At 35.4% G+C, this 17,685-nt stretch overlaps 1 protein-coding gene across 4 annotated transcripts in view; it reads left to right on the top strand.

Moving 5' to 3' along the window:
• The window catches only part of COL12A1 (collagen type XII alpha 1 chain), a 252,433-nt gene extending 237,710 nt beyond the window's left edge, over nucleotides 1–14,723 (top strand). For 3 of the 4 annotated variants that reach the window (XM_053710444.1, XM_053710443.1, XM_053710446.1), the window contains 2 exons: nucleotides 3,226–3,396; nucleotides 13,715–14,723. In XM_053710444.1, coding sequence (XP_053566419.1) covers nucleotides 3,226–3,396; nucleotides 13,715–13,893 — 350 coding nt within the window. In that variant the 3' untranslated portion in view covers nucleotides 13,894–14,723. Of the gene's footprint in view, nucleotides 1–3,225; nucleotides 3,397–12,664; nucleotides 13,056–13,714 lie in introns of those variants that run through there. The other variant, XM_053710445.1, reaches the window with a different exon arrangement.
• Nucleotides 14,724–17,685: the final 2,962 nt, after the last annotated feature.

Below are 17,685 nucleotides of genomic sequence, written 5' to 3'. Positions count from 1 at the left end.
ATTCAGGCGGGCGTCTTCTATGTTCATCCTGGTGGCTTCTTCTATCTTTATATTGGTGGCCTGGAACGGGTCCATCCTGAAGACATCCGGCACAGAGCATCCTCTTCATACGGTTGCCGCTGTATAATGAATCTTCAATGCAAGGGAGCCTTTTCAAAATGGCGTCCCTTGCATTCCTATTGGCTGATTTTATTTTTGAAATTCAAATAAGCCAATTGGATGAGAGCTACTTAAATTCAATTGACTGATTTGAATAGCCAATAGAATTTAAGTAGCTCTCATCCTATTGGCTGATTTGAACAGCCAAAAGGATTTCATTAGCTCTCATCCTATTGGCTGATTTGATTTTCCAAAATCAAATCAGCAAATAGGAATGCAAGGGACGCAATTTTAAAAAGGCTCCCTTGCATTGAAGATTCAGTATACGGCAGCGACCGTATGAAGAAGATGATCCGCGCCGGATGTCTTCAGGATGGACCTGCTCCATGCTGCCTGGATGAAGATAGAAGACGCCGCCAGGATGAACATAGAAGATGACGTCTGGATGAAGATAAAAGGCACCGCCTGGATGGATGAAGACCTTGCCACCTGGATGAAGACCTCTCGCCGCCTGGATGCCTGGACTTCAAGAACTGTAAGTGAATCTTCCGGGGTTAGTGTTGGGATTTTTTAAACTTTTTTGGGTGGGTTTTTTTTAGTTTAGGGTTTGGGCTTTTCTTAAAAGAGTTGAATGCCCTTTTCAGGGCAAGCAAAAGAGCTAAATGCTCTTTTAAGGGCAATGGATAGCCTAGGTTTTTGTTAGAGTTAGGTTTATTATTTTGGGGGGTTGGTTGAGTGGAGGGTTTTACTGTTGAGGGTCTTTGTGTTTTTTTACAGGTAAAAGAGCTGATTTCTTAGGGGCAATGCCCCACAAAATAACCTTTTAAGGGCTATTGGTAGTTTATTGTAGGATAGGGGTTTTTATTTTGGGTGGGCTTTTTTATTTTTATAGGGCTATTAGATTAGGTGTAATTCTTTTTTTAATTTTGATAATATCATTTGTTATTTTTCGTAATTTAGTGTTTGTTATTTTTTGTAATTAGACACTTTGTAATTTTTATAGTAGTGTTAGGATTTTTTAATGTGTGTTTTAATTTTCATTAATTGGTAGTTAGTTTAATTTTAGTTTAATAGTTATATTAGTTTAAATGTTAGTTTAAACTTAGTTTTTTTAATTTGACACGTAAGTTTTAATTTAAGATAGGGAAATTTTAATTTTAATATAATGTTAGGGGGGCATTAGGTTTAGTGGTTACTAGTTGAAATTAGTTTATTGCGATGTGGGGGGCTTTCGGTTTAGGGGTTAATAGTTAAATTTAGTATATTTCGTTGTTGTGGGACTTGCGGTTTAGGGGTTAATAGGTTTATTATAGTGGCGGTGGTGTCGGGGATCAGCGGAATAGGGTTTAATAACTTTAGTATAGTGGGGCGATGTGGGTGGACGGCAGATTAGGCGTTAATAATATTTAAATAGTGTTTGCGATGCGGGAGGGCGGTGGTTTAGGGGTTAATAACTTTATTATATTGGTGACGATATCGGGGAGCGGCGGAATAGGGGTTAATACATTTTATTAGTGGCGGCTGTGTGGGAGCAGCAGATTAGAGGTTAATAACTTTACTATAGTGTTTGCGATGTGGGAGGGCCTCGGTTTAGGGGTTAATAGGTAGTTTATTGGTGTTAGTGTACTTTGTAATAGTTTAGTTATGAGTTTTATGTAACAGTTTTGTTGTGTAAAACTCATAACTACTGCTCTCAGATGGCGGTACGGATCTTGTCGTTATAGGGTGTAACGAAAGCTTTTTAGCCTCACCGCAAAACTCGTAATAGCAGTGCTATGGAAGTTCCATGAAAAAATTTAATTTTTATGAGTGCAGGACTGAAGTTGCGTTACAGGCTAAAAGGCTTGCGGTAAAAGACGAAAGCACAACTCATAATCTACCTGTAAGTGCATAATATAATAGAGTCATGGGGGCCAAATTATCAGCAGTTATGAAGCAGTGGTCTAAAGACCGCTGCTCCATAACTTGTCCGTCTGCTCTGAGGCTATACGATCGGGCTGATTGACACCCCCTTCTAGTGGCCGATTGGCTGCGAATCTGCGGGGGGCAGCATTCCACAAGCAGTTCACAAGAACTGCTTGTGCATAGATAAATGCCGACAGCATAAGCTGTCGGCATTTATCGATGTGCGGTGGACATGATACGCTACATTGTATCATGTCCGCTTGCACTTTATTAAACAGGCCCCATGGTCCTGAATTTCACAGAATACACTCTAGCCACTCTGGGGCTGTGGAAAACTACACAGTTTAAATTTTTTTATAAATTCCAGGAAAGCAGGGGAAAAAAATAAGTGTGCATAATTAAACTTCAAATTAAAGCTTGTCTCATAAAAACTAATATCTTAAACTAAATATGGTATGTTTTATTATTGAAATATATTGTTTTCTCCAGTCTACTTAGAACTGCATATGAACACATTTCCCAATTGGCTTTTAAAATGTCACTAGATGGAATACAATGTTTTAAATACTAGTAGACTTTACGCTTGCTGTCCCTCTAATCTCTCCCTTGTTCTATTCACTGATTATTTACTGGTGTCTTGGCAGTGGAAACAGGCTGTCTGTATCTGTCTTTAATTTACTAGTTAAAACATGATTTTTTCATTACAAGATTCACAATAAGTTTGCAACAATTTTATCCTCACTTGATTCAAGCTTTACATTTCAGTTAACCATAATAGAGTCTGCGCCAAAAAAAACATTACTTCATTTGCCCTTGAGCTGCAGGGTAGCAAAGTTGATGCACTTTTACATTTTAATTGAAATCCAGTGTGCTTTTTAAAAGCAGTAGTTTCCTCCAGAGAACCTTATATCTTAAAAGTTGAAACCAACCAATTAATTCATTGATGTCAGTAACATATCTAAATCCTGACAAATCAGGTTCTCTAGAAAATAGTTTCTGAATAAGCAGCATGTATTGATAAATAACATTTATAGAGTATGATTGCATTTTGGTTCATTTTGGTTGCTTCATTTACAACATATGTAGGGTCTGACTTTTATTTTCTTGCAGTATGCTAGAATGTGTCTAGACAGATTCTGTGCCAGATGCATTATTAGCTTTGGTTTAGAACAATAGAAAAAAAATCTCACAGGATTCTAATAATGTTCCCTTCAAAATTAGGACCACCAGGCGATTCTAGAACTGGACCACCAGGTTCTCCAGGCTCTACAGGACCTCCAGGACCCTCTGGCCGCCCAGGTCTTCAAGGCATTAGAGGGCCCCCTGGTCAAGCTGGATATTGTGATGCTTCGATGTGTGCAAGCATGCCTTACAATGGACAAGGATACCCAGGTATGTAAAAACCAAGAGCCAGGCAGTAGTCTATTAGCTCAGCAGTAAACATGACATTAGTGATGCTTCTTTATGTTCAAAACGAGGAATGTAATTCCATTATAACACTTTAAGATTAACATTTACCTTAAGACATATATTTGACACAAGGAGTGAGACATCTGTGCTTAGACAATTTATAAATTACATCTCTTGTTTTCATTTCTCCTGTAGCTGGTGTCTTAATTCCACCAATCCATCTACATATTTTTACTGTGACTCACAATCAGTCTATTGGTTGACATTTAAATTTAGAGCTTTAAATTCTCAAAATAATTGATTGAAATGTTTCTTGGAATAAAAAAGGGGTTGGTGATAATCAGTTGCTGCAAGATTAAGTTAATTATCCTCCTATCCCTTGAAATGACATGTACTGACCTAGGCAACAGAGAAGATGATATTTAGTTTCATTATCAATGTAGTTCCCATTTTGCTTTTGTTATTTTGAAGAAATGTACTTTACTTTCAGCTAGATTACAAGTTTTTCGTTTTGAGCTGTGCGGTGCTAACGAGCAGTTTATGCTAACAGCTCACTTAAAGACAGCGCTGGTATTATGGGTTTTTACAACCCAGACAAGAAGTGAGCGTTGAGCAAAATTTTGCTCCTTACCACACTCCAATACCAGCGCTGCTTACATTAGCGGTGAGCTGGTGTAACGTGCTCATGCACGATTTCCCCATAAGAATCAATGGGAAGAGCCGGCTGAAAAAAAGTCTAACACCTGCCAAAAAGCAGCGTAAAGCTCCTTAACGCAGCCCCATTGATTCCTATGGGGAAATCAAATTTATGTCTACACCTAACACCCTAACATGAACCCCAAGTCTAAACACCCCTAATCTTACACTTATTAACACCTAATCTGCCGCCCCCGACATCACAGACACCTACAATATATTATTAACCCCTAATCTGCCGCTCCGGACACCGCCACCATCTACATTATACTTATGAACCCCTAATCTGATGCCCCCAACATCGCCAACACCTACATTACATTTATTAACCCCTAATCTGCCTTCCCCAATGTCGCTGCAACCTACCTACACTTCTTAACCCCTAATCTGCCGCCCCCAACGTCGCCGCCACTATAATAAACATATTAACCCCTAAACCGCCGCACTCCCGCATCGCAAACATTAGTTAAAGATGATTAACCCCTAATCTGCCATCCCTAACATCGCCACCAGCTATCTACATTTATTAACCCCTAATCTGCCGCCCCCAACGTTGCAGCCACTATTCTAAATGTATTAACCCCTAAACCTAAGTCTAACCCTAACCCTAACACCCCCTAACTTAAATATAATTTAAATAAATTAAATTACTATAATTAACTAAATTATTCGTATGTAAAACTAAATACTTACCTATAAAATAAACCCTAAGCTAGCTACAATATAAGTAATAATTACTTTGTATCTAGTTTATGGTTTATTTTTACTTTACAGGCAAGTTTGATTTTATTTTAACTAGGTAGAATACTAAATAGTTATTAACTATTTAATAAACAACTAGCTAAAATAAAGACAAAAGTACCTGTAAAATAAAACCTAACCTAAGTTACAATAACACCTAACACCTAACACTACACTATAATTAAATTAATTCTCTAAACTAAATACAATTAAATACAATTAAATAAAATTATCTAAAGTCCAAAAAAAGCAAACACTAAATTACAGAAAATAATAAACAAATTACAAGATTTTTAAACTAATTACACCTAATCTAATCCCCCTAACAAAATAATAAAGCCCCCCAAAATAAAACAAACCCTTCCCTACACTAAATTACAAATAGCCCTTAAAAGCTCTTTTACCTATAAAAAAAATTACAAATCCCCCCAACATTAAAACCCACCACCCACACAACCAACCCTACTCTAAAACCCACCCAATACCCCCTTAAAAAAAATGATAGAAATTTTATTTAGATGTATTTAAATTATATTTAAGTTAGGGGGTTAGACTTAGATTTAGGGGTTAATAACTTTAGTATATTGGCGGCGATGTTGGGGGCAGCAGATTAGGGGTTAATAAATGTAGGTAGGTGTCGGCGATGTTAGGGACGGCAGATTAGGGGTTAATAATATTTAACTAATGTTTGCGAGGCGGGAGTGTGGCGGTTTAGAGGTTAATATATTTAGTATAGTGGTGGCGATGTCCGGTTCGGCAGATTAGGGGTTAAAAAATGTATTTTAGTGCTTGCAATGTGGGGGGGGGGGGGCTCGGTTTAGGGGTTAATAGGTAGTTTATGGGTGTTAGTGTACTTTTTAGCACTCTAGTTAAGAGTTTTATACTACGGCGTTATAGTGTAAAACTCTTAACTACTGACTTTAAAATGCGGTACCAGTCTTGACAGGAGAGGGTGTACTGCTCACTTTTTGACAGACTCGTAATACCGGCGCTATGCAAGTCCCATTGAAAATATACGATACGCAATTGACGTAAGTGGATTTGCGGTATTTCCAAGTCTGGACAAAAAAGTGAGCGGTACACCTGTACCTTCAAGACTCGTAATACCAGCGGGCGTTAAAAAGCAGCATTGGGACCGGCCAACACTGCTTTTTAAGTCTAAAGCAAGACTCATAATCTAGCCGTTTCAGAAATGTTTAGATTAATATGGCATGATTATTTATTGGTTATTATGGGACAGAATATCCTGCTAGTACCAAACCGTATGTGTAAAGTAATTGTTCCACTGTAATTACTTTTAAACACTATGGGGCCAATTTATTAATGTGGGAACATACGCTGTCTGCATTTATCATTTCACAAGCAGTTCTCTTGAACTGCTTGTGCTATGCCGCCCCCTGCAGATTCGCGGCCAATCGGCCGCTAGCAGGGGGTGTCAATCAGCCCGATCGTATAGGATCGGGCGAATTGATGTCTGCAGCCTCAGAGCAGGCGGAAAAGTTATGGAGCACGCCTGAAGGCTCATGCGGAAACAGGGGCATCAAGCTCCATTCGTAGTTTGATAATTCGGCCCCTATATGTCATGTATGTAGCCCTTAGAAAATATATTATATGCTATTACAATAGCTTAGAAAGCAAAGTAACAAATGGCAAGTTTCTTTTGGGTGACAGTGTTTAGGAAATGTAATGATTTCATAGTTTAAAATGTAAAACTGTCGCTATAAATTCGTTTGTTTGTTTGGTGCTTTGAGTCACAGGATTGATTTATTATATGCCAGGCGGACATGATTCTCTGTAGCGAATCATGTCCGCCCAACATCGCTAAATGCCGACAGCATACGCTGTCAACATTTAACATTGCACAAGCATTTCTAGAGGCAAATCTTAAAACATATACGTAAAGTACTGTTCGGGAGCCGCATAGAACTGCTGGTAACAAATCGTATGTGTAGAGTAATTGTTCCACTGTAATTACTTTTAAACACTATGGGCCCGATTTATTAATGTGAGGGGAAATGATACAATGTAGCGTATCATGTTCACTGCACATCGATAAATGCCGACAGCATACACTGTCAGCATTTATCATTTCACAAGCAGTTCTCTTGAACTGCTTGTGCTATGCCGCCCCCTGCAGATTCACGGCCAATCGGAAATCTAAAAATGTAAAATGCAAAACTGATGCTGTAAATCAGTTTGTTTGTTTGGTGCTTTGAGTCACAGGATTGATTTATTATATGCCAGGCGCACATGATTCTCTTTAGTGAATCATGTGCGTCCGACATTGCTAAATGCCGACAGCATGCAATTTCAGCATTTAACATTGCACAAGCATTTCTTGTGAAATGCTTGTGCAATGCCGCACCCTGCACATTCGTGGCTAGCAGGGGGTGTCAATCATCCCGATCGGATCATGATGATTGCAGTCCGCCACCAAAAAGGTGGCGGCCAATTAAGTTGCTTCTTAAATTCAGTTTCTGGCGGAGACAGCAGCATCCGCTGCTTGTTAAATCTGGCCCACAAAGTGAACTGAATAACAATATGCATTTGGAAGTGTACTAAAACATAATTTGGTTTTATAGAGAGAGAGCTATTATATATATATATACAGTATATATAAATAATGTACAAATCCCCAAATCCAGAATTTCAAAATCCAAAAATATTTCAAAATCCAGTCTTTTTCATTAATATTAGTCTAAGATTATACAATTATTAAAAATGATAATTTTTCCCAGCCATAAAGTCACACTCTTCTCTGTTTGAATCTTTGATTAGATTTTTGTGTTTTAAGATGCAAATTATAGTCTTTTATTGTCTTTTATAGTCTTCTTGTATTTAAAACAACAACTATTAACTTTCAGATTAAAGTACTATCTTTCTGATAGTACTATATACAAAACTATTAAAACTACCTTTAGGTTGCATTTATAAAATATATTATGACATATAAGTTTCGCTTTAATGACATTAGATATTGTTGTTTACACTTGGTCCCATCCTTTTCCAATCTATCCAATTTTACAGATGCAAAAATAGAGATATTCCAAAATTAAAATTAGTAAGTAATTTGTACACACACACACACACACACACACACACACACATATATATATATATATATATATATATATATATATACAGGTGGCCCTCGTTTTACACTGGTTCAATTTACACCGTTTCAGAATAACAACCTTTTGTTCCAGTCATGTGACTGCTATTGAGCATTGATATTTATTAAAATAGCCAATAGGTGGAGCTGTCCGCTTGTGTTGCAGCAAAGCCAAGCAAGCTGAAATTAATCAGTTTAACCAGACCTGAGCTATCGAGTAGATTTCAAAGGAACAAGATCTTCCTGTATATAAATCAGTCCAGATTGGAATGCATAGAAAGAACTGTTTGCAGAAAAATGCAAGTGAAGTCTGTGTTGTGATTATTTTATTAGATTTATAATGCTGTTTAGCAAATGTTTTTGTTCATTTAACTTAGTTTAATTATATATTCTGTGTTGTGTGGTTATTTTATTAGGTTTATAATGCTGTTTAGCATCTAAAGTCTTCATTTCAAAGCTTTAAAAATAATGTATTAGCTGTTACTTATGACAATTTTGAGAGGTGTCTGGAACCTATCTCCCTCACTTCCCTTTGACTTACATTATAAACTGGGTTTCAATTTACAACGGTTTCAATTTACAACCATTCCTTCTGGAACCTAACCCCGGCGTAAACTGAGGGCTACCTATATATATATATATATATATATATATATATTTATATTTATAGATAGATATAGATATAAATACACACACACAGATACACACACACATTTTATACTTATAAATATTCTTATAAAGAGTATTCACCACTACAACTGGTAGAGTAGAGTATTACAAAAACCTAGGGCCTCAATGCTTTTGCAGGTCTCAATTTTAGTTCCTAATGATTAGAACAAAAATGTTCTTCAAAGTCTATGAAGACTATAGACTACAGTACATAGTAAAGTTAATGGGGCTTGATGCCCCTGTTTCCTTGCAAGCCTTCAGGTTTGCCGGAAACAGAAGTTATGAAGCAGAGGTCTAAAGACCACTGCTCCATAACTTGTCCGCCTGCTCTGAGGCCGCAGGCAGAAATCAACCCGATCGAATCTGCAGGGGGCGGCATTGCACCAGCAGTTCAAAGAACTGCTGGTGCAATGATAAATGCAGACAGCGTATGCTGTCGGCATTTATCGATGTGCAGCGGACATGATATGCTACATAATCATATGCAAGGTATTTCTTATTCTTCACATAATCGTCATCATTCCATTTAACTAATGATAATGCAAAACTAAAATTTGATTCTGATGATGTTCTCAGTTTCCTGGTTATGCAGTTAGTACTTAGTAGGATGGTCACTACTCACCATGGTATTGTTTTCCCTCCAATACCTGCAGTTCTGTTTAAAGCTGTTCTTTTATTTTAATTCATTACAGAATCCAGTTTGTAAAGCTCTTTTGTACTGGGTGCCGCCATCTTGTAGCACACGTATTGTTACTTCCTGTGACAGAAGCAGAGCGCATTCACGGATCTGTTGTTTGACAGCTGCACCTTTCACTTCAGTTTAGCTCACACAATAGAGAGCAGAAGTTTTACATTTTGCAGTTTATTGCATAGTTTAAAAGTTAAATAACAAATAGAAGCTCCTGGAGGGCAGCGCCCAGTGTGACAATGATGAGCTTCACTAATACTTGTAAGGGGTTGAAGTAATAGAATAACTGAAAACAGCTGCAGGCACATGAGGAACAATAACTGCTTGGTGAGTAGTAAACATGGTACTGTAGTTGTACAGCAGTGTAATGTCCCTTTAATTATGTAGATACATCTAACCAACTTAATTTTTATTTAAGTCAGTGAAACCACCAGTCTCTTCTAAAATGCGTTGATTTTTTAAACTAACCCATTTTAAGTGTATGAACTATGTTAACAGATATAGGGGTAAGTATATATATAAAAACGTATCTAATAATTTTGAACAGGAAATTGCCATTAATGTTTATGGGGATTTTTGAAGATAAATTATTTGATACATTTTTCTAAAGGATTGTCACCACCCCCATACTTGGTTTTCAGCTGTATTATTATGGTATACTGGTAGCCCTGATCTTATGATGGTTTCTGTAGACATTTAGGCCACATTTAGATTGCTTGTGTTACTTTTGAGTAACAAAGTGTTTAATATGTACTATTAGTTTCACTATAGTACATAGCTCCTTCTTCAGTTATACAAGTCACTTGTTAGATTTAACCCTACCACCATTTCCATTTAATATTTAGGAACTTGTTGACTATTTGCATCTCACACTTAGCAGTTCTAACCCTATGGTATAAAAGAGGTTTTAGTGCATTTCACTTTTACCTGAAACATATAATAAACTATTTAAATTATATATGTCAGACTCCTATGTTTAGTTAATATATTTGTTTCCTTTGTGGTTTGAAACAATATGATATTTATATAATTATGAATCCTTTATCACTTTAATATTTAAGTATTTAATATATGTTATATGTTTATTGGGTACCTTTTATATATAAAATAAAATATTAAATTCAACATAACATAATTCAAAAAATATGATAGAATATAGGTGTCTTTTGTATCTAGATCCTTTACGCTTTGTAGAGGAAGCTGAAAAGTTGAGTTGATCAACAACAACATAAGACAAGCTGAAAGTTGTCTATGGGCTTATTGTAAAACTGAATACAAACTATAGTTTTTCAGCCCCCATGGGCTTCAAAGAGAGTAAAAATGACCAACCTTTGCTGTAATTTGGCTAATGCAAAATTAATATTTGACTAGATAATGTTAACTGTTTAGGCAACCATTTTAATGATTATCAGCCAGCTGAAAACAATTGACACCAGCAATGCAAACTTGACCTTAGTGTTTTTATATTTTCTGTTTTTAGTGTGCAAACTTAAAAGGACACTGAACCCACGTTTTTTCTTTTGTGATTCAGATAGATCATGCAATTTTAAGCAACTTTCTAATTTACTCCTATTGTCAAATTTTCTTCATTCTCTTGGTATCTTTATTTGAAAAGCAAGAATGCAAGTTTAGATGCCGGCCCATTTTTGGTGAACAACTTAGGTTGTTCTTGCTGTTTGGTGGATAAATTCACCCACCAATAAACAAGTGCTGTCCAGAGTACTTAACCAAAAATCGGCTGGCTCCTTAGCTTAGATACCTTCTTTTTCAAATAAAGATAGCAAGAGAACGAAGAAAAATTGATAATAGGAGTAAATTAGAAAGTTGCTTAAAATTGCATGCTCTATCTGAATCATGAAAAAAATGGGTTCAGTGTCCTTTTAAGTTTGCACACTAAAAACAGAAAATATAAAAACACTAAGGTCAAGTTTGCATTGCTGGTGTCAATTGTTTTCAGCTGGCTGATAATCATTAAAATGGTTGCCTAAACATTATCTAGTCAAATATTAATTTTGCATTAGCCAAATTACAGCAAAGGTTGGTCATTTTTACTCTCTTTGAAGCCCATAGACAACTTTCAGCTTGTCTTATGTTGTTGTTGATCATGATGATTTAAATAGTTAATAGTTTCTAAATTGTATCACAGAAATCAGTTTGTTTGAATCCATATCATGTATTTCAGAGCTATAAATATAACAATAACATATTATTCATTTTTATAGTGAGGCCTGGAATATAAGAATTTGACATATCATGGGGCCGATTTATCAAATGTCTGTCCGACATGATCCGCTCAGTGGATCATGTCCGACAGACATCACTAAATGCCGACAGCATATGCTGTCGGCATTTAACATTGCACAAGCAGTTCTGGTGAACTGCTTGTGCAATACTGCCCCCTGCAGATTTGTGGGGGTGTCAATCAACCCGATTATATTCGATTGGGTTGATTTCTGTCCGTGGCCTTAGAGCAGACGGACAAGTTATGGAGCAGCGGTCTTTAGACCGCTGCTTCATAACTTCTGTTTCCGGCAAACCTGCCACTAGCAGGGGGTGTCAATCAGCCCGATCACATGAGATTGGGCGGATTGATGTCCACAGCCTCAGAGGCGGCGGTCCAGTTAAGGAGCACCGGTCTTAAGACCACTGCTTCTTAAAGGGAAACTATACCCAAACATTTTCTTTCATGATTAAGGTAGAGAATATCATTTTAAACAACATTCCAATTTACTTCTATTACCTAATTTGCTTCATTATTTAGATATACTTTAATGAAGAAATAGCGATGCACACGGTGAACCAATCAGAGGAGGCATCTATGTGCAGCTACCAATCAGCAGCTACTGAGCATATCTAGATATGCTTTTCAGCAAGGAATATCAAGAGAATGAAGCAAAATAGATAATAGAAGTAAATTAGAAAGTTGTTTATAATTGTATGCTCTGTCTAAATCATGAAAGAAAAAATTTGGGTTTCATGTCCCCAACTGCTGTTTCTGGCGAGCCTAAAGGCTTGCACGGAAATAGGGGCATCAGGGGCCATTCAGCCCTTGATAAATCGGCCCCATTGTATAAAAGTTGTTTTATACAAAAAAAATCATCAGTTTCTTTTTTTCAAGCAGTTCCTTTTTTCAAATTTTGTGAACATGGTATTCTCCTACTTAAACAATTAACATAGATTTCAACAGTAGAAAAGAATCCTGTAAACGTAGCAACTCTCTTTCTTCTAAACCCTTGTTTGTTATGGGAATGCATGCTTTTTACTTACAGTATGTTTAAGTAGAAAACTGTATTGTGCATCACTTACTATATACTTATACTAATATCCTCTTTGACCTGTTTCAGGTTCCGGTTAACCCATTTTCTAAGTCTCCAGTACTGCTTGCAGTTTGAATTCATGAAAATCCTGTTTCTGAGATGTTTGCGTACATACTTACTCTGAAATGATTCTTTTGAGAAATATCAACATGGATATGGTTAATGACCTATGTTGGCATCATAAAAAGGGGAGAATCTTTACTAACAACATTCGAATGGGATCGTGGACAGTTGTGTCAACTTACAAAAGCCTGTTGCATTTCTGTAATAAATCAATTATTAAAAATAGGGCCTCGGTTGTAAAAGAGGCCACTATAACTACTAACTACTGTATGTGAGGTAACCCTTTTTTAAAGAGATTTAACCTAATACAGTAGAAAAGATATATGTAAATAATAAACTAATTGTTGCTTGTAAATTATTTGTATGAGATCATATCCACTAAAACCAGTTAACAATATAGTAGAAAAAGCTTATGCCTGCTGCTTGCTGTATGCTAGAATAACCTTCATTGACACTCTTTAAACCTATGGTGCTACTGCTTGTTAAACATGTCCAAATAATGCCAAAGAATTTTAAAGATTTAACATAGTTTGCAATATGTTCATCTGAAAAAATATTAATGTATAGGAATGTTTTGTACTAGAATATTGTACTATATTTATTTTTGTATTGCTTATCTGATAAGTGAAATCATTTTGGATATTCAACAATACTTAGACTAACATGTTTTGTTCCATTATTTGTAAGAATATCCCACACATATTTAAAGGGTTTCCTTAGTTATGTGTGTAATTTTTAATTGGCTAATGTTGGTACTAAAGTTGGAAATTGCAGATGCTAGAGACATTGCAATTTCCTGGCTTTGACACTGCAATGATTAACTGTTAAACTTTTATGTATTTGTATTTTAATTCTACTTACATTTACTTACATTGAACTTTATTACAAAAGCTTTACGTTACAATGGGAACAAACCTGTTGCCTAAGCAAATACCATAACAACAAATTGATATGCCAGTGGAATAATGTTCTGAGATAACTGTCTTCTTCAATCGGACAACTATTTCCAACTAGAACCTTATCGGCCTGAAAATGGACCTCCGGAGCCTGACAGTGAAACCTACGTAGTGCCAATGCCTCCAGAAAGGCCAGATGATGAGTTTGAGGACTATGGACAAGACATGCAGCCTCCAGAATATGCTGAACATATGCGGTGGAAACGATCCTTACCAAAGAAAATCACAAGATCCTAAAAGTATTTTGTTTTTAGTGTATATGACATTTTCTAGTTTTTATTTGAATAAACAGGTACATGCAGAGTAGGTGTAGAGCATGCTTTCCCATTTCCTTCCAGGATACTGCAATCATGAAATGCACTTACACGTATGTACACATACAGTTCTTATGTGGATGCTGCAACAAGTATACCTAATGTAGAAACCAAATGAAGTTTCCATTTTTATGCTCTCTGTATGCTTGTAAAATATTTGCCTGCCATGCCAGCTTAATTGTTTAAAGATTTGTGAATAAAACCTGTATTCTGCAGCAGTTAATATTATCACCTAATGCAATGGCAAATTTCCCAATAGCTATTTGCCTGAGCGGTCATTTATCATTTCTTTCTTTAGTAGCTTCTTGCAGCTCCAACACAATGCAACTTATGTAATACATATTAAATCAATCATGTTCCATCATTATTAGTACTCTCCAAACATCAGTTATACTTTATAAGGGATATACTGATTTTATACTATGCTTTTCTTTTTACAACCAGAAACCTTGCAACATTGCAGCATCATTTAGATTTATATTGTAGACACATTTACATTCACTTGTATGCCAAGTTGCAGTCAATCCTGCAGAAAAGGAATTGCATGTTTGTGCTGTATATTTAGTATGGACATTTTTTTCAGAATATAGTGTTTCTTAGTTCTCAAAGCAGTTTGAAATTGCCTGCAAGACTATGGAAATAGAATTGCACTTTGAAGATTTTTAACTGCACATTGTGAATTTCACTGCCTTATATTTTTTATTTATTTCTGAAACAAAAGAGGTGTTTTTCAATAAAACTACTGAAAATATATTTTGGCTTCTATTGTGTGAGTCATTGAATGATTGGTAAATATATTAAATTGTTGGTTTGACTAAATATGTTATTTTATCCATGTGTCAGTGGTAAATACTTTAGATTAATTTCGGAATATACTCTCAGATTCAAATAAGTAAACAGTTTGATGCAAGTTAATAATCAATAATTTATTACACTACACAAATAGTACATATAATTATGCCCCGTTGCAAGGTGATTTCACCATAATACCATACCTAGTCCTTTGAATGTATTTTTTAAGAGAACTGTCCAAAGTGTTATTTCTTAAGACCTTACTTTGTTAAAGAATAATTTTCAGTTGTCCTATAAAAAGCTATAACCTGAAAGATATTGGGAGAATACCGATACTACTGTAATCACCAAAAAAATGTGAGCTTGCATTCACATAACATAGACTTTACCATTACTTCACAGTCAAAAGAACTATAATTTGTCTTAAAACAATGCAGGACTGTTCCAACAGGATATTTGTTCTGCTGTCCCTCATTACTGTTTTTCCATGCCTCTTTATATACCATTTTGTTATAAAACACTACAAATTGCTCCTGCCCTAGAATCCTAAACTTTGCCTTTAGCTACTACAGTGCCCTTTAGACACAACCTACCATGTCAGCAAGTCTCTCCTTGGAACACTGGTACTCTACCTTTGAGCCTTGTGGTTCAGCCTTTGAAAGTATTGGGAAGTATGAACTCATTTACCACTTGGCAGAAAATAAATCAGTACTGTAATGACTGATTTTGTCAAGGCATTATAATTTGACATCATGCATTACAGTAGTTAGAAAACCACCAACAGAAAAAAAAATCTAATTTTAATTAAAATATATATTTTTTTCCATTAATTAATTAATTATGTAGCTAAACACACAGAATGACTTGAAGGTCATCAGAAAATCATCCTATTAATGCTTTTGCTTTAGTAAAAATAACTTCAGGAGATATAAATAAACACAGGAGGAAAAAAACATGTTTCTAGACACAAGCATTTAGCTATTAATTAATATATTGAAAAACAAGGTCAACTTTTGATATGAGATTCTATAAATGTATTACTCAATAAAAAGATATGAACCTGAAACAAAATGTTTAAAGTGGGTAATGATCAGGTTCTTCCATCTGTCCCACTGTTGCTTGATCTTTATGTCGCCAAAAATAGTGGATATCTATTGAGAATATTATCAAAGAGTTTAGTGGAAAATTGTCCAATAACAGTTATCTTATATGATTTACTGTCTTGCATAACTCTACAGTTAATGACAAATTTGCAAATTTCATCAAGTGGAAATTTCTGAAACTAATGAATTTGTGAGGAAAAAAAATCCTTTCAATCAAAATAAAAAAATATGCAGAATAATTACCAGTCCTCCTACAATAATTCTAAATTATTGTGCATACAAAGTTCTACACAAAATATTTTCTCATTCATTCAGTTTTATTGTATGATAGATTAATGGAAATAGTTATTTTTAAGGTATATTTTGATCCTTTAAAAGCTTGTCAAATTGTCTATCAATAAAAATTCTAATCATTTTGAAGTACACATCTGTCTCCTTCTTTGTACTTTTCCCCCAAGTGGATAAATAATACTACCAATCTGCATAATTCCTTGCACTTTTTCATATAAGGGTGACATAATAAATGTTGTTATATATTTATAAAGCATCCTCTAAAATGACAATGTCTGAAATGTTAATAAGTTCAAGTCCCCAACAGGGACAAAAGAAGAGGTAGTTCAGCAGGTGCACTTTTATGTATTTTTTTATTTTTACATTGCTTTTAAAAAACAATGTAACTTTGTATCTGATGAAAAGCTAAATAGTCTCTCTAATATGTATAATTGATGTTTTCGAATTAATATTATCATTGTTTTTAGTTACCATGGAGTATTATGTATGGAAGGCCCAAAAAAGTGACAAGGGCATAGCCACCACTGGTCACCAATAGAGCAAGCAATAAACAGTTTGCAAATGGAGACCAAGGACAATGGCAGGTGAATCAGGTGATTTCCTACAATGAACACTGTGTTTGGTAGGCAGCAGAAAATACTTCCAGTTGCTGATGTGGTTATATAATAGTAAATTTCCGCTTTAACTTGTGGTTTCTAAGTCTGGGCACTATACCACCTTTGTTCCTCAGTTATCACCTGCTTTTACTAGCATTACCAACAAAAAGCTGTGAAAAGGAGTGATATTGTGTTTGCAGTGATGCCATATGCAGTAGTGAACTCTTCTATTGAAAGAGGGGACAATATAAATCATATGAAAGAACAATAAGCATATGGGTCATAGCCAAGGGTGACAGAAGATCAGTTTAGATTATATAAAATGTGCAAAACTGAAGATTTTTATTGAAAAAAATAATAAAAAGATTCTACTTCTGCCAAAATGTGTTAAAAATAATCACTAAACTATATTTGTTATTGCCAATTTTTCTGTACAATGTAAATGTACCCAAGAACATACACTTGCAATCCTGGTTCCTATGACCTCTTCTCAGGTTCTTAACCATTACAATAAATGAAAGAGAAAAAAATATACAGGAATCAAAGATGAAAGTGACAGGTACACATGATTTGAGCAATGAATCATGCAAAACTGGATGAAATGGAGAGAAGTTATACTTTAAAGATAACAAGTAATTTGAGGAATCTGAGAATGGAAATTAAAGGGAATGATTCACGTATTTGCCAGCTCTATTAAGGGTACAGGGAGATAAAGGTGTCCAAAGGAGAAACACCAATATTATAGAACCAGGGGTACCGGGCTAATCCACATAAGAAGCAGGCTATTTTCTTCATTTCTATAGTAACCATTTCTTACTAGTGGAAACTTTTATTTATTCTCAACAAGTTTATCTCCAAAATGTTTCTCTGTCACATCAGAGGAAAATTACTTTTCTGCTTGGAAAGGTTGGAGGGAATGTAAGTTTATGAGTA

This window comes from Bombina bombina, chromosome 4, assembly GCF_027579735.1.
Source record: "Bombina bombina isolate aBomBom1 chromosome 4, aBomBom1.pri, whole genome shotgun sequence".
Taxonomy (NCBI): domain Eukaryota; kingdom Metazoa; phylum Chordata; class Amphibia; order Anura; family Bombinatoridae; genus Bombina; species Bombina bombina.
The sequence above is the reverse complement of the archived record's forward strand: the minus strand, read 5'-3'. Positions and strand labels throughout refer to the sequence as shown.